The sequence below is a fragment of the Elgaria multicarinata genome, chromosome 12 (genome assembly GCF_023053635.1).
Source record: "Elgaria multicarinata webbii isolate HBS135686 ecotype San Diego chromosome 12, rElgMul1.1.pri, whole genome shotgun sequence".
Taxonomy (NCBI): Eukaryota; Metazoa; Chordata; class Lepidosauria; order Squamata; family Anguidae; genus Elgaria; species Elgaria multicarinata.
This window is the reverse complement of record NC_086182.1, coordinates 1,414,376-1,432,142: the sequence shown is the minus strand read 5'-3', so window position 1 is coordinate 1,432,142 and position 17,767 is coordinate 1,414,376. Positions and strand designations below refer to the sequence as shown.

The 17,767-nt window shown below is 49.4% G+C and overlaps 1 protein-coding gene across 1 annotated transcript; it reads left to right on the top strand.

Moving 5' to 3' along the window:
• Nucleotides 1-2,428: 2,428 nt before the first annotated feature.
• On the top strand, nt 2,429-17,057 carry USP39 (ubiquitin specific peptidase 39). The gene is made up of 13 exons (XM_063139267.1): nt 2,429-2,699; nt 4,797-4,866; nt 6,482-6,576; nt 7,832-7,968; nt 9,168-9,320; nt 9,551-9,776; nt 11,698-11,775; nt 12,697-12,764; nt 13,096-13,284; nt 13,900-14,042; nt 14,779-14,914; nt 16,173-16,259; nt 16,611-17,057. Exons 1-13 carry the CDS (start codon nt 2,474-2,476, stop codon nt 16,659-16,661), a joined length of 1,659 nt encoding a protein of 552 aa, XP_062995337.1. The 5' UTR covers nt 2,429-2,473; the 3' UTR covers nt 16,662-17,057.
• Nucleotides 17,058-17,767: the final 710 nt, after the last annotated feature.

Genomic DNA, 17,767 nt, shown 5'->3' with positions numbered 1-17,767 from the left:
GCGCGGGCCGCGCTGCAACTGCGCCGAGGGGCCGGGCGGCGGCGCGGCGGAGCCAGCCTGGCCGCGGGCCGATCGCGGCCAGTCCCCGGCCCTCCCCCGCGCAGTGAGCATGCTCGGGCCGGGCCGCCCCACGAGAGCGGCGCCCGTTTGAGCTGCGCAGCCTTGCGCGCCGGCGCCTCGCTTTCTCTGGCTTGGCCACCCGCGCACCCGGGCAGCCCGCGGCTTCCTGGGGCCGCGATGGAGAGAGAGCTCCTCCATCCCTCATGCCTCGCTGTCCGTGGGCATGAGGGGCCGTCCGGCCTGCAGCCTGCTCGGCCCGGCCCCTGGCTTCCGAGGGCCCCTCCCTGGCCGCACCGGGCGGGGCGGGGGGGAGAGCGCGCGCGCCTCTGGAGGCGCGTGGCTCAGGTCTGCGCATCCGGGCGCGCAGATTGAACCGGCGCGGCCTCCTGGCCTGGCAAAGAGGCGGCGGACACCCTTGCCCGCCCCACGGGGGCTCTCCAAATGTGTTGCGGGCTCTTCTCTTTAAGCCTATAAGAAGCGCGCTGCTGGATCATCCAGTCCAGCAGTCTGTTCACACTGGCCAACCAGCTGCCGACCAGGGACCCACAGGCAGGACATGGGTGCAATAGCACCTTACCGCCCATGTTCCCCAGAACTGGTGTATAGAGTTACTGCTTCTGATACCGGGTAGCCATCAGGACTAGTAACCATTATAGCCTTCTCCAGGAATTTATCCAACCCCCTTTTAAAGCCATCCAAATTAGGGGATGGTGTAAAAGCTGGAATGGAATAAGCCGGAACGACCCCTTTATACATTTTTTTTAAAAAAAACATGCCCAATACAGAAACACTCCAGAACAATATTTTAGGACTAAAACCCTTGCAATATTATATCACTATTAACCCCATAGCTCCCAAAATATTCAGAACAGAATGGATGGCCCGGAATGGCCACTTCCAAATGACTGAAATCAACCAAACCCTCTACTCCATGGCAGGGATGCAATAAGCACCAAAACTCCCATGAAAACCAAGTTCCGATACCTATTCCAGGCCATAGTCCATATTTTGCCCGTTTTGCACAATATGGATTATCGCCTGGAACAGGTATTGTGGAACACGGTTTCCGTGGACGTTTTGTGGCTTATTATATCTGTCTCACCTAGTAATCTGTGACTGGTGAGTTTGGTTGAGTTGGCTCACTTGAAAGTTGCCATTCTGGCCTGTTTTGCACAATATGGACTGTGGCCTGGATCAGGTATTGGAAACGTGGTTTTCATAGAAGTTTTGGTGCTTATTGCATCCCTGCCATGGAGTTATGTGTGACTGGTGGGTTTGGTTGACTGCAGTCATTCGGAAATGACTGTTCCGGGTCATACATTCTGTTCCAATGTTGTTCTGGGAATTATGGGGTTAATAGTGAAATAATATTGCAAGAATTTTAGACCTAAAATATTGTTCTCCAGTGTTTCTAACACATGCCACTATTTTTTGGCATTTTTAAAATTATTATTAATATAAAAGGGTCATTTCAGCCCATTCCATTCCGGCTTTTACATCTTCCCCCAGATTAGTGCCATCACAACTTCTTGTGGAAGCGAATTCCATAGTTTAACTATGCACTAAACTTTTTATTTGCCTTGAATCTCCCACCAATTATGGGAGATGGAGAAAAATGTCTCGCTCTCCACATCATGCATATTTTTGTACATCTCTATCATGTCTCCCCTTAGCCTCCTTCCCCCCCCCAAGTTAAACAATCCCAGCTGTTGTAACCTTCCCTCATAGATAGAGGAGATGCTTCAGCCCCTTGATCATTTTTCTTGCCCATTTCTCGCAGGGCAACGGAGCTTCGGCTCCCGCAAGGGCCCTAAGAGGCTTGACTGGGGTCTCGATCCCTGCGCATGGAGCGGGCAGAGAACGTGCTACCACTCCCCGGCCCGCGTGGGCGCTTGGTGGCGCCGGCGTGAGTCCCAAGGGAGAAGCTCCCCCCTCTTATACGGCCTTCCGGAGGTTGTGGACCTCAGCTCCCATCAGTTCCAGCCAGCATGTTGGGAGCTGTAGTCCCCACCACCGGGAGGAGCCCCGGGCTAGGGAAGGCTGTCTCAAGGGACCGGCGGGTAACCAGGGCGGCAGCCCACGGGGGACACGGCCAGTTGCCAGCCACCCGCCAGCAGCGTGCCCGGTTACTCGGAGGTCAGCGGACCGGCTGCCCCCCACGGCGGAAGCGGCCTCGCGCAAAGGGAAGCGTGGAGCTGCGCGCATGCGCGGCAAAGGCCAACCGCCGCCCGCATGCGCCGTGCTCGACATGCCCGCAAAGATGACGCCAGACGCCCGGCCGCTGAGAGTGTACGTCATAGGCCTGCGCTGAAGACGCGGTAGACGCAGCCGCGCTCGCTTCCCACGTGACGACATCGCGATGCGCCAGGAGGCGGTCTACGCGTGCGCGGGCCGTCGTCGGGTCTCCGTGGAGATGTCCGGGCGGCTGAAGCGGGAGCGGGATTCCCGCCCGCCGTCCTTGCGGAGTTCCGTCTCCAGCCGCGCCCAGCCGCAGCCGGGCGGCGCGTCCCGAGGCACGGTGGGCCGCGCCACGTCAGCAGGCCCGGTGCGAGTGAAGCGGGAGCCCGACGACGAGCCCAGGATCAAGCGGGAGCCCGAAGAAGATGGCGGCGACGACGACGACGACGACGAGCCCACCGGTGCGTGCGGGGGCCCGGTAGATGAGGGGCGCGCGTTAGCCTGTGGAACTCACTGCCAGCGGACGCGGTGGCGGCTGCGGGGAAGGGCAAGGAGGGGGAAGCCGCTCCCTGCCGCGGGGGAAAGGCGCGGCCGCTGCTTGGCCTGCAGAAGGCCCCGAGCCCCGTCCCCGGCAGCAAGGATCAGGGCGCGGGGCGGGTCCTCGCCGCCGGAGATCCCGCGGGCAGGCGACCCTCAGGCCCTGCCGGTGCGCTTCCGTTGCGATGCCTGTCCAGCCGCCGGTGCCGGAGCCGCCGGGATTTGGGGTCGTAGCGGTGAAGCTGCGCTTGTATTCCTTTCCATTATTTCTTTAGAACAGCCTTCCTCAACCTGGGGCGCTCCAGATGTGTTGGACTACAACTCCCAGAATGCCCCAGCTGGGAGGTGCAGTCCAACACATCTGGAGCGCTCCAGGTTGAGGAAGGCTGCTTTAGAAGATTGATCTTGAAAGGTGGCTTTCAACTTTATTCACCTGCCTTGCTTTTTTATTTACAGTAGATTCAAATAAGAAGCACACATGCATCTAAACGCACACGATCCAGTAGCTGCTAGTTCCCTGGCCCATGAAGGGAGGCGTTGAGCAAACTCCCTGGCAGCTGCTGCTGCTTTGACCATGAGTGGGCCAGGATCGGGTCCCCCTTCTAGGCCTTAGACAAGTTGCTTTTTTGAACTCAAGAACATAGAAAGCTTCCTCATACTGAATTTGATCAGTGGTCCATCTAGCTCAGTATTATTCATACTGACTGGAAGTAGCGCAAGAGGGTTTTGTCTTTGTAGTCATAGCTGGAGATGCTGGGAATAGAATCAGGGACCTTCTCCATGAAGAGCACCTGCAAGGCCACTGAGCTACAGCCCTGCCCTGGAATGCAGCCACTGAACTGGCCACCATGCAGGGGGGTGGTGTGGGCAAATGTTAGACATTGTATAGCATTTCATAAATTAAAAAGGCAGTTAATGCTTATGCACGTCTCTAAAAATCAACTTTGGATTCCAGGCAATTGTGTGTTAACTAATTTGTCACTTAATCAAGAAGAGTTGTTTCACATTCATTCTCCATTTAGAGCTACACAGTTTTTGTTTTTAAATTATTTAGCTTGTTGACAATCCCAGCTGCCCCATGATTCTGATAAGAAGAGATCCATACTGTGGGATTTCCTTATTGTTAAAACGCAACATATGCTTTCGAATTACACACAGCCCTTTCTTGAGTGGATAAATAGACTCTCTGGGCTTTACCCAGGTTTTTCCCTCCAATGAAAACACAACTAGTAATCCATAGTTTGACTCTGATGAATTAAAAACAATTATATCCTGCATTTTTCCTCTTGCAAGGAATCCAAGGTGACTTACATGGTAATCCTCCTGTCCACTTTATCCACAAAGTCTTTTGAGGTAGGTTAGGCTGAGAGTCAGTGATTGGCCCAAAGTCATCCAGGGAGCTTCATGGCCAAGTGAAGAACAAAGCCTGGTTCTCCCGAGTCACAGTCCAGCACTCTTAACCACTGTGCCATACTGGCTCTTGACTACAATTTAATTGGCTAATGCTTGCATTCCTAGGCAGATGCTGTCCTGAACAGATGTACTTCTGCAGTCATGTATTCAGGACTGGGGTGCCAATTGACCGTTAGTGGAATTTCATCTTCGGCTCCCCCAGGAAGGGATAAGTAGTGGCAACTGCGAGTAGGAGTTCCATTATATAAAACAGGGTTGGGGAAGATCCCTTTCCTTGGAGGCCCTCTTAGAGAAGTTTGCACTGGGCATTCTAAGTGTTCTTTACACGGCTGTGTCTCTTTGGTTTGTTTAAATTTTATCCTGATGCTCTTAGTTTCTTGGTTGTTACTCTGTTGATGTAAAAAACAACTAACAGTGCACCTAGACTTTTCTACTTAGAAGTAAGCCTCGTTGAATTCAATGGGACTTAGTCCCAAGTATGTTATGTGGGTTTACAACTTAAGAAATCTTTAGCAGAGGAAATTATTTGTATTTAATTTACTGCATTCTTTTAAGATATTTCTATGTGATTATTTATAACTTGTTTTTCATCTGCTCACCCATTTCAGTGAAATATGGTCGATTTGACCCAGAGGACCGACGAAGCAGGCACTGCCCATATTTGGATACCATAAACAAGTCAGTATCAAGATGAAATAAAGTGGACAGGGGGTAGGGGAAGCAGTAAATTGATATATTGTAGAAAAGATGCACTTATGCAGCAATTGAAAAAGGATGTTGCTAGTAGCAGAAAGCCAGCTCAGATAAGGTTTTACTCCATAGTACTATAAAATTTCTAGAAATTCTAAAGCCAAGGGAAATAAACTAATTGAGATAATTGGAATATATGAAATATTTATTTCCCAATCGGATCTAAACTTAGTTGTTTACTTTAAAGGCATAAATTGTGGTATAATGATATGTGTGTTGTATATTTATGTGATTTAAGACTAAAATGTCTTAGTTTTATTCAAGTATTAAATCCAAGTGTTAGAACTGCTGCCTAAATGTATTTTAGCTTTTGACAAGGAGTAAAAAAAGAATAGTAAATAGAAAGCATCAACATAATAAAACGAAGCATTTTATTATCTGGACTTAGAAAAATCTCCTCTCTGAAAGTATTAGCTAGAAGCAGAAGAAACAATGCAAAAAGTCAGGACAGCTGTTGATCAGAGCCAACAACGGGATGAGTGTGCACAGCACACAGTGCCCACTTCAAACTGCTTCTAGAAAATACAGGGACTGAAATCTTTACACTGGGTAATATCCAACACATGTCCTACTTAGAGTAGACCCATTGAAATTAAGGTGAATTAAGTTAGTCATTAACTTTAATTCATTTGACTTCTTTTGGATTTTACCCATTATTTTGTAGAGTTATTACAAATCATTTTGAGGGAATAAAGGCTGTCTAAAACAGTATTTTTAAATTTAGGCATTTCATTCAACAGACTAAAAGAGAAAATAGTTGGTGAGCCAAATAGCTGGCTTTTCCAACTTCTCCCAAAATTCCAATTCTTCCATTGAGGGGGAAAGTCTTTGGGGAAGTCCCCACCCCATCCTGCCACCCACCGGCCTTCCCGTCTCTGCTGTTGAACTATTGGAGAGGAGATCCATCTCATTTGAAGCGCTGGGGTTAGAGGGTGGGGTGCAGGAGTCACCTGAAGTTTTTCTGCAAAGCGGATTCTCTCTTCAAATACTTGAAAGGTTGTCACACAGAGGAGAGTCAGGATCTCTCCTCAATCATCCCAGAGTACAGGACATGGAAAATTGGGCTCAAGTTACAGGAAGCCAGATTCCGGCTGGACATCAGGAAAAACTTCCTGACTTTTAGAGCAGTACGACAATGGAACCAGTTACCGAGGGAGGTTGTGGGCTCTCCCACCCTAGAGGCATTCAAGAGGCAGCTGGACAACCGTCTGTCAGGGATGCTTTAGGGTGGATTCCTGCATTGAGCAGGGGGTTGGACTCGATGGCCTTATAGGCCTCTTCCAACTCTACTATTCTATGATTCTGTGGTGACGTCTGAATGTCGATGCAGTAATACTGTTGAAAATTGGTGGGACCATACGTCTGTGGGAACACCATTGCCCTTAGGGAGGCATTCCATTCTTCTAGATGTGCTGTAAGTATCATCTCCTGTGCTAGTCATGTGTAGTGTGCTGCTGGCTTCCTCTCAAACTCCATGGAATAGTGTTGGACTGAGATACCTGGCTGTACGGGGACATTCATTTGGCCATTTTTGCCTTTGTAGGAGCGTTCTAGACTTTGACTTTGAGAAGCTGTGTTCAATCTCGCTTTCACATATCAACGTCTATGCTTGTTTGGTGTGTGGGAAATATTTCCAGGGTGAGTTTACTTCTATGTTTTATTCTTCCTTTTCTGACAAAAATAGTGTAATGTGGGAATGCTGTCCCTGTGGCAAATGATCCTGGGATATCCTAGTTGGAGTTGGTGTCATGTGAAGTAAAGAGCTGGAGTTCTTTATGCAGAATGCTGGGCTGGTGGTGGATGTTTTTGTTCTCCTTACATTGCCAGGAGCCTGCAACCCTAGCACTGGCTGGTCTGTTCAATCCAGTATCTCAAATGCAGCACATTTCCCCATGAAGTCTCTGTTGCCCTTTAGGGTGGCTTCTGACAGCAGAAGTCACAGTTGGTAGTTCTCCCATCAGGGTCTGGACCAGACTGCCCCAATCTCGTGCTCCATAGTATATGGAACTTCAATTGCCATCAGCCTCAGTCAGCTTTGCCAATATAAGGAAAAACTTTCTGACGGCAAGATCTGTACAACAGTGGAAGGTTCTCCCATCTCTGGAGGTTTTTAAGACGAGGCTGGACAGCCACCTCTCAGGGATGGTTGAATTGGTTTTCCTGCACATTGCAGAGGGTTGGACTAGATGATCCTTGTGGTCCCTTCCAACTCCACAGTTCTATGATTCTATGGCTAGGAATGCTGGGAGGTGTAATCCGAAGCATCTGGAGGGCACCAGGCTGGTCTAGATAGATGCTAGTCCTAGCAACTCTTTGCCTTCCAAGCCCGGCTTTTTTTCCACCATCCATTGTGGCTTTTTTATTCTTCCTTCATCCTTCTTGCCTTTGGGCTCTTAGTTTCTTTGCAACCTGACTTAGAAGAAACCTGAGAACCCGAGAGCACAGCCTGCCCCTGCATGAGTTTTTAACCCCAACCAAAATGACAACTTTCCCTTCCCTCATAGATTGCAAGCTATTTAGTTCCCTGAGCAATTAACTATTCCTTGGCCCCGTTCAGACAGCATGCTAAACCATGCTGCTTAACCACAAAATGGTTAATGGAATGCATTCTGTTAACCATTTTGTGGTTAAGCAGCATGGTTTAGCGTGCTGTCTGAACACGGCCCTTGTCTCCACACCAACCCAACCAATCCATTTCACTGTGGCTTCACTGTCATAAGCACAATAGAATACAGAGTACTATATCCATAGTCGTTCTTAAGATTATCCAGGGATGTTCTGGAACCGGCCAGAGAGCTTTGGCTATTGGGTGGTATAGACATTTATTTAATTAAGTGGTTAAATTCATGCCCCCATATTCACGGTATTTGTCTGCCTTCTGTCTCCTCTGCAGGCCGGGGCTTGAAATCTCATGCTTACATTCACAGTGTCCAGTTCAGCCACCATGTCTTCCTCAACCTTCACACCCTGAAGTTCTATTGTCTGCCAGACAACTATGAAATAATTGACTCTTCTCTTGAGGATATTACTGTATGTGGCTTTCCTGGTGAAAGACTGGGGTGGGGGAAGGCACTTGCATGCTGTCTAGGACTATGGCTGTGATCCAGTGAGCCCCAGTCTGCTCATACGCACTGTTGCACGTGCCGTGGGTCTTGTAACCGTGTTTTTGTCTAAAGTGGTATCCCTGTGGTGTTTCCGACTACTCTTCCGCCCCCCACCCCCACGCGCTTCAGAAACTGCTTTGAACTTCTGCGGTTGTTGTGCAGATGCTCCCTAGGCGTTGCAACCCCAGGGTTTATATATAATTCCCTCTGCTCCCCTCCCCCCAGAAAGACTGCAACGAAGAGGAGAGTTTCTGTGTTTGGTGTTCGTTCCATGTTAACCTGGAAGTTTCCTTTCCAGATGAGAAATGTAGTAGTATTTTCTCATTTCCATGCCCTCAACAGTCTTGAAGCTCACAGGGTTATTTGAGTTTTCTTTAATTAGTTTAATTTACAAATGTGTGTGCTATTGCATACCTAATAGCGCAGTTCCTTGAGTATGTAGGAATCACTTCCTTATTTTGGGTGGGCCATTTTGCATCCAAACTAATTCAGAACAATGCTTAAAATAATTTGATATTGTTTTGTTGGCATTCTAAATGTTTTGGGTGCAGAACTCCCGGGCCTTGGGGCACCCCAATCTGCCCTGCAGTGCCTTTTGGGGTTCCTCCAGGGCAAAGGCTTAGGCTCCAAGCCCCCCTCCCCTGGTTGTGTCCCCACAGATCAGAGATCGCAGTGTGGAGGTGGGTGCTTGGCCTCGGCCGCTCTGAGCTCTTCCCAGTCCCGGTGCTCCACAACCCTGCAATGATCCCTGATCTCACTGTTGCTCCTCCTGGCACTGGCTCTCCCCTCCCCCCCTTCAGCATGCTGCGAGGCAGCACGGATCTCTGTTCCTCCTTCCAGTACGGAGAAGAAAGAACAAAAGGGGGAGTCAACCAGGGGGGGGGCGCACCCCCGGCACCATTTGGCTGCAATGAGCTTGGTGGGTGCAGTCTGGCCCCCTGCCCTACCACCGTTCCACACTCTCTATTAAGATTGTCCCGTGAAAAGTAGCTGCTGCTATGCGAAGTGTGACAGCCGGTGCTCAGCTGATGCTCTGATCGCTCCACCGGTCGGCCATGCCGGAATCTTCAGCAGCAGATCCCCCCCCCCTTGCTCATTCCCTCCTTGCTGTCTCCCCCCTTGCAGTATGTTTTGAAGCCCACCTTCACCAAGCAGCACATTGCCAATTTGGACAAGCAGGCCAAACTCTCTCGAGCCTACGATGGCACCACGTACCTGCCAGGCATTGTGGGATTGAACAACATAAAAGCAAACGACTATGCTAATGCAGTTCTCCAGGTATTGTACCATCTTTGAAGTGGGAAGGAGGGTGTAACAGATGGGCTGCAATACTAACAATTCCACAGGTGCTCACAACAATCTCTGACAGATAACAGGAATCCGCTCTGTTATCCAAACTAACTCTGTTAATGCCACTAGAACATTCTTTGAGATTTTTGAAGTGGGAGAGGCTGTACATCAATGAAGTGGGGTGATTTGCCCCTGATCTCTCACGTCTGTGTTCTTAGGCACTCTCTAATGTCCCACCCCTGCGGAATTATTTTCTGGAGGAGGAAAACTACAAAAATATCAAGCGCCCTCCAGGGGACATCATGTTTCTGCTGGTTCAGAGGTTTGGAGAGCTCATGAGGAAGCTGTGGAATCCCCGGAACTTCAAAGCTCACGTCTCTCCCCATGAAATGCTGCAGGCCGTGGTTCTCTGCAGCAAGAAGAACTTCCAGATCACAAAACAAGGTGGGACGTGGGAGGGATTAGTGCGGGAGGGAAGGGGTGCTGCAGAGGCATTGTGCAGCAGCCTTTCTTCTTTTTCTGATCAATACACGTCAGACAGGATAAACCAAAATTATTTCAGGTGGATTCAGTTTTGTTTTTCTATGAAGAAGAATTAGTAAGGGAAAAAATCTTTGGATTCATTTTTAATTTTTTTATTAGAAATATACTTGTAACATTACATCAAAATATGTTGCATAAAATAAAAACATTTGTTGTTAAACAGAGCATTGCTAAATATTCTTAGCTCTTAATAGCTTAACAGGAAATAGAATTTCCTAAATCTTTTTTGTTCTTAGACTTCTATTCCTAATAGCTTAAAAAAGAGAGCTCTCAGGTTTTCCTCAATAGGCCGTTCAGCTGACAGGTTATGCAGGCTTGGTGAGCTTCTAATGATAAGCTTCCCTTTTTTCAGAATATTATCCGCTCTCCCATGAATTGGGTCTCACATCTTAATTAACCTGTTGTTACTAAACATCTCTAAAAAATTAAAACATACAAAAAAGGTTACACTTTCAGGCTAGGTATGATTAATTCTGAACCATACCTTTGAGAAGACAATGCCTTACTCCAGATATGCTAATTAAACCTGTCTGTACATTTTACACATCTGTACAACAAGCTGTTTGATGCATATATCTGATGCCGTATTTTTTGCCCATTAATAAGTGAAAATGTGGAAGTACACTTTTGAACTGGAATAATACTGTCTCGCACCTGTTTGTTACTCAAATAACCCTCAGGGCTTTAAGAGCATTTTTGCTTTGGATACCATCCAGGTCATCTTGACAATTGTTCTTTATGCCACTTATCCAGAATTCATTGTGTGTCTTCCCATTACTACAACTACTACCTTTTACAGTAGTTATTTACATTTTCAAATTCTTAATTATTTATCATGAAACAATTGGCATTGGTGTTCCATAGTAAGTCATCCCGTATTGTTCTGAGAGAGGCTCAATAGCCTTCCCAGCAAGTCCCATAAAGCAAAATTAGCCATTTCCTACAAATCCAGGCCCTTCCACCTTCAGTTTCGTCCTTGTCCTTGACTTTTGACATGCTTGCCCGACTCTGCCCACCCCCAGGCAGGGCTTGTTCCTGTCTTTTGATTCAGGTCCTCATACAGCTGAATGCTTCTGGAGGGGAGTCAGAGAGTAAATTAATAACAAGGGGGAGGGCCAGTTGTTCTGAGTGCTTTGCCCCTTTTTTTGCAAAGTCTCTTCACCATGTGATTGCCCACCTCCTTTGCCGCTTCTGCCCACCTCCTTTGCCCACCTCCTTTGCCGCTTCTGCCCACCTCCTTTGCCCACCTCCTTTGCCGCTTCTGCCCACCTCCTTTGCCGCTTCTGCCCACCTCCTTTGCCCCTTCAGCCCACCTCCTTTGCCCACCTCCTTTGCTGCTTCACCACGCCTCCTTAGCCCACCTCCTTTGCCCACCTCCTTTGCCGCTTCTGCCCACCTCCTTTGCCCACCTCCTTTGCCCCTTCAGCCCACCTCCTTAGCCCACCTCCTTTGCCCACCACCTTTGCCCCTTCAGCCCACCTCCTTAGCCCACCTCCTTTGCCCACCTCCTTTGCCGCTTCTGCCCACCTCCTTTGCCCACCTCCTTTGCCGCTTCTGCCCACCTCCTTTGCCCACCTCCTTTGCCCCTTCAGCCCACCTCCTTAGCCCACCTCCTTTGCCCACCTCCTTTGCCCCTTCAGCCCACCTCCTTTGCCGCTTCTGCCCACCTCCTTTGCCCACCTCCTTTGCTTCTTCACCACACCTCCTTTGCCCACCTCCTTTGCCGCTTCAGCTGCAAAGACTGGGGCCGCGTGCCCTCAAGGGGCTTGGTTCCAGGTGCCTTCGGAAGATCTTGTTTCCTTCATGGCCTCCCTCTTTCCAGGTGATGGGGTCGACTTCCTTTCCTGGTTCTTGAATGCCTTGCACTCTGCTCTTGGCGGGACAAAGAAGAAGAAGAAAAGTAAGTCAGAGATGTCGATGCTTCTGACTTCATTTTCATACTGTGTTTTGGGTATACAGCCTCCCAAACCAGTTCACAAAATTCCTAAAAATAAAATACATTCTCATAAAGTTTTAAACATTGGAATAAAATCCACGCAGATTCAGATTTAAAAGCCTTCAGTAAAAACATGGTATTCTGAAAGCCTTCACCTGGTGGTGAAAAGGTAAACTGGCAGTGTCAGGTGAGCTTCCCTGGGGAGAGCTTTCTGGAGACAGAGTGCGGTCCCAGACCATGTCATGCCTGGCCTCGCCACAGGGGGCAGAGACTTGCTAAATGACCTCCGTGAGGATCTGAATAGGGTGAATTTGTGTAGAAGGCATTCCTTGGGGCATCCTGCTCTTCATTGGCTTAGGACTTAATAGATATGAACGATGATTTTCTGGTATTGAATCTGCCACTTTCGGGCAAAGTCTTGGAGCAGGGAGTAACGTCCCAACTCCGGGTAGTTCTGGATGAACCCGTTGCCTAGATCCATTTCTGCCTGGTTTCTGGTGTGAAAATGCCCTAGTAGATGACCTGTACCTGGGAGATGGGCAGACAGAGTGTGATGGTGTTGATTCCCATGCTAAACAGCATAGTGGGGGGAGGGATCCCCGGGGTGCCGTTGTTTTATGCTGCCTCATAAACAGTTTTACGCTGTATTCTTAATTTTTTTATACTGTTTGGTTTTATATGGTGTATTATTATTATTATTATTATTATTATTATTATTATTATTATCATCATCATCCTGCGAATTATTTCAGACAAATGTTATTTTCACAACATCTGGGATACAGATGATTAAAATAAAAACACGAGTCAAGCACCCTTGGGGGAGTTGTTTGGGCTAAGGATGAAGAATAGTGACCTGTTTTGTTTTGCTGTGTATGTCTGCAGCCATTGTGACGGATGTCTTCCAGGGTTCCATGCGGATTTTCACCAAGAAATTGCCACACCCTGACTTGGTAAGTTTCGTGTAGGGGTTGGATTCTGGTTCTCAAGAACCAGGAGGGGGAGCCTCGGGGTCTTGGCCCCTGCTGTGCCTCCCACTGCAGGGAGGGGCACCGTCTCATCTCATGGGTGACGTCAGACACCTCCAAGCCACCAGGAAGCCCAGTCCTGTGTCTGCCGGGCTGCCAGCGCTGACACCCCCGGGGCCAGCCTGGCCTCCTCCTGGAGCCCTCGGCCAAGCCGTGCCTTCAGCAGTGCTGCTGTCTGCGCGTGGCAAAGGCAGGCCCCCCCGCTGTGGCTCTGCTCTCCTTTGCTAGCGCAGCTCTTGCTCTCTCGCCCTCTCAGCCAGCAGAGGAGAAGGAGCAGCTGCTCCAAAATGACGAGTACCAGGAGAAGATGGTGGAATCCACCTTCATGTACCTGACCCTGGACCTCCCCACAGCCCCCCTATACAAGGATGAGAAGGAGCAGCTCATCATTCCTCAGGTGCCGCTTTTCAACATCCTGGCCAAGTTCAATGGGATCACGGAGAAGGTAATGCTGTCCCTTCTGCCCCCTCTGCTTTTCTCATCTCCGCAACTAAGGGTGGCATCAGGAAGTCATGACTGTGACTGGAAACGACGTGCCGCCGACTCCAAACCTGGCACCGCTTGGCTGCTGCACGTCCTGCCGTGACAAACCTCTCCCCGCCTTCAGGGCCTGCATGTTTGGAAGGCGCGCCATTTGCGACCCGAAGCGAGGGACGCTGGGCAGAATCTCATGGCGCCACGGCAGGTGGTCTTGCAGTGAGCAGCAGCAGACGTGTCTTGTTTGGTCCTTTGGCCGCGCGGACATGCGGCCACCTTCCACGCAGCCTGAGTAGGCGTCCGGATTGCCCCACTTCTGCCCAAGTTGCACAATTGCAATAAGGAGGAAGATGCCCCACGTACCTCCTCCTCAGCACACTGAGCGGCTGTTTGGCGGGCTGGAAGTAGCACGATCTCTTCTGCTGGGGTGGAGAGGGGGGGGTCTGCCTTTCTCCAGCACGGTGGGGAAAGTCTTTGAAAGCCAGGATATGTATCTGGGGCAAGAGTGTGGGCAAAGGCTACCTGGACTAGGCTTCACTTCCCTATGGAAATATATCTTCAGACGATCCTTTCTGTCCTTCAGGAATATAAGACTTACAAGGAGAACTTCCTAAAGCGCTTCCAGCTTACCAAGCTGCCTCCTTACCTCATTTTCTGCATCAAGAGGTTCACCAAGAACAACTTCTTTGTGGAGAAGAACCCTACCATTGTCAACTTCCCCATCACGTAGGTGCCACCTTTCTCTATTGGATATGTATTTGCCCGAGGGCCTTGGTTGGACTGGACCCGTCGTGAGCTTGTGGTTCGGTGTGATGCTAGGTAGACACGTGCCTCGGGGCCGATGTTACTTTTGAAGGCATGTTTGGATAGCTAGATAGATGTTGGCTTCATGTTGGTTCCAACTCCAAAGGCTCCCTGGCTTCCAGGCTTTTTCTAGGAAGCTGCCTAAAACTGAGTCAGAGTGGTGGTCCATCTAGATTAGTATTGTCAACATTGACAAGCAGCAATGTTCCCAAGGGTTTCAGACAGGAGGCACTCTAGCACGGAGACGGAGCCTTCCAAATTTTGGGAGTGAGTTTGATATGAAAATACACATCTAGCTAAAACAGTTCCCAGAGGGGTAGCAGTGCTGCTGTTATCAGGTGCATCTGATGAAATGGACAGTGTCCACAAAAGCTTATAACAGAATAAATTCGTTCATCTTTTGGGTGTGAGGCTGAAGGCAGAGGGGCTCGGTTTGAACACAAATCTGGCCTGGCTCACTGACTTGTCAATGACTCCCTTCTAGATCTCTCTCACTTGCCCTGAGGTTTTGCAGGAGGTGCGCCCAACTGCTCAAGCTGCAAAAGCAGCAGATGGTGATCTTTGGGCAGAGCGCTCAGAGAGGCTCGCTCGGTCTCTGCCTTCTGCAAGGGAGGCTGCAGGTCCTACAGCCTCTGACTTGGCTCCTTTTTCACTGTAGGAATGTGGATCTCCGGGAATACCTGTGTGAGGAAGTGCAGGCGGTACATAAGAACACAACCTATGACCTCGTCGCAAACATTGTGCACGATGGAAAACCTGCTGAAGGGGCCTACAGGATTCATGTGCTGCACCATGTGAGTCCTTGGTGGGCAGAGCTCAGGCCTGCCATTGCTGCCTGCTGCGATCGTGAGTAACACTTGAGGTGTTTCTCAGCACCAGCGCCTCCAAAGGAGTGCCCTGTTTCTTGTTCCACCGGCCTGGTGTGTGCGTGCTCTCCTCTTGGGATTCCTCCTGGTGTTTCCTAGGTCTTCTGTGCCCCACGGTTGCTTTTCAGGCCTCACTGCTCCGTGGCCCATGTGGAGTTTTGCCTGGGCCCAAGTTGGAGCTGCACAGAAATGTGAAGGCCCGGAAAAAGACCAGAAAAATTCGGGGGGAAAAACTTTTTCCCCAGGTTTTTTCTGAAGCCTTTTTTGGCTTTTTCCCTGAAAAATTGAAAAAAATGAAGAAAAACTGGATTATGGGATGTTTTATTTTAGAATGATGGATAAAGTGTTTAAGACAAGGTGTTCAGATATTTACTTCTCCAAATGATTTCTAAAAACTATGTACAGTATCAGATTATTATAATTTCCGTGCACCAAGGACAAGCAAAGTCCTGGGTCCCAAACTGAGACTACAACTCTCAAATGCAAGAGCAGGATGCATTTCTGCCTCTAGGGGGCAGAGACTGAAACTGATAGTAATAGCTGTAGCGCAGAAAATGAGTCTGATTAAATTTCATGCATGTTGCTGAATCTTGGTTCCCCCTTTTTTCTCAGTTCTTTTTATGGGAATGGGGTCTTTATGTCTGCTTGACACTGTGGAGGACGAGGGGAGACATAAACAATGCTCTTTGTTATTAATGTTGGTGGTTTTTTATGTTGTTTTTTTAAATTGTTTTTTGCCTGCTCCTCATAAACTGTCAAAACCAAAGAGGTTCCTTACAGTCCAGGAGCTTGTAGCTCCATTTGTTACCAAAAGAAGTAAAACAAAGTAAAAAAGTAAATTCAATTTGTAATAATTTTTGAATACACTGTACTTTTAATATACCAAATGTAATGATTTTACGCCAAACCAACTTGGACATAATTACATTTTATGTTCCTAAAGTAACAAAGTGACTTTCAATCTGCAAAAAGTGCTAATATTATTTCAATTTTCCCAAAAATTTCTGTTTCCCCCCAAATCCCCCCCCCCCCCGGGGAAAAAACCCATTTTTTCCCCACGGCTTCAAAATTTCCGGAAATTTTACCTCTCAAGAGCCGCAGTGCAGCCCAAGTGAGCAGGAGCACATTGTTCTCTTTGCCAGCCGGTCTTCTGATAGGACTTTCCCTCTTGTCGTGATTCTGGCAGGGCACAGGCAAGTGGTATGAGCTGCAAGACTTGCAAGTGACGGACATCCTCCCCCAGATGATCACGCTCTCTGAAGCGTACATCCAGGTGAGTGTCGGGGGCCTTCAGAGGAGCCGCCTCAGGTCAGCTGAGCGACCCCCACTGGGAACCTCCTCTGCCTTGGGGGAGGCCCAGCAGCGAACTTGCATTTGCGTGAGAGGGTGCCGGGGCGCATGGTAACAGCAAACGCACGGGTGAGGCCCTCTGCGAGTGGAAGCCTTGCCAATCTGGCTGTTGGGATGAACTGCCAAAGTGGGCTGAAAGCAATATGGATGTCAGCGGGATATTTCATTTTTGATGACCATGGGCCTTGGTGCAGTTGCATGGACAGCCAAAAAGGCAAGGCAAAGGAGGCGTTCTCTATTAACAGGGCACCTACTGACCAGTTTCTCTCTCCAGATCTGGAAAAGACGAGACAGCAAAGAAGAGACCAACCAGGAAGGGGCTTGAAAGGCGGAAATGGAAGGCCAGGTCAGGATCAAGGGGGCTGTGGCCGCCCGTCCCCTCTCCTGCAAGCGGAGGGCTCCGATCACGAGCCGCCTGTCGCTGCTTCTGTCCCTTCAGCCGTCCAGTTGGGCACATGCGGACTCCGCCGCCACCCGCATCTTGCCTGTGCTCCCGCTGGAGAAGAGCTTGCAAGATGGCCGGGCAGCCATGTCTTTTTTAGACTTTTCTGGGCATTGTTGACCTCCAGCCCATTTCACCATGGCCTGGTGAAGAAGTCAGTTCAAGCAATCTCCGTGGTGTAGGGGAGATTGGAGGGGGCCCTTGTGGTCTTTCCCCACATATTTTGTTGGACACTTTGGGCTCTACGTCTGCATTAAATGTGTATACTTGGTTTTTTAAGATGGTCTGTCGTTTTTCAACAGCAGCAGCAGCGCCTTTGCTAGCCATGGGGCCGGCATTCAACACATGCTGTCACTTGTTCAGCTCCACTTGATTTGGATGCTATTTTGCTACAAGTTAAACTTGCGTGAGCCTACTAATGGAGTCCCGCCTCAGAAGCCAATCAGAAGAACCGTGTTACTGACGAGAAATGTTTGAAATGATGGTGCTCAAAGACTAATTTGGCCGCCTGGCTGCTTTTGCTGCTGCAGCACCTCATTAGTCAGCCATGCATAAGAGCAGACCAGGAATTTGACCCATCCCCTGCAAGGGATCCCCATGCAGGCATGCGACAACTTCCCTCCCTGCTCACATGTTGCTGTGCCTGGCTTCACACCTGTGCAGTTTCCTTTTCGTTGCCCTCAGCCGTTTGGGGATTGGGACTGTGGTGTGGAGCCAAGAGTCACTGACTCCCCTCCACCTGCCCCCCCCCCACTCCAGCTTTCCTCCTGATGCAGCCCCCATCCTGAAGGTGCCATTTTGACCAGTAAACCTTGGGAAGGTTTTTAGTTGGGAAATGGTGGGAAGGAAAGGGACCGCAGCCCCAGAGGCGCAGTTTCTAAAACAAGCCAAGCCCAGGTGAGGGGATCCTGCAGGGGACGCCCCGCCTCGCCCTTGGCCCCTTCACAGCCTTCTGCTCGTTCTGCGTTACGCCACCATACATGAGGACA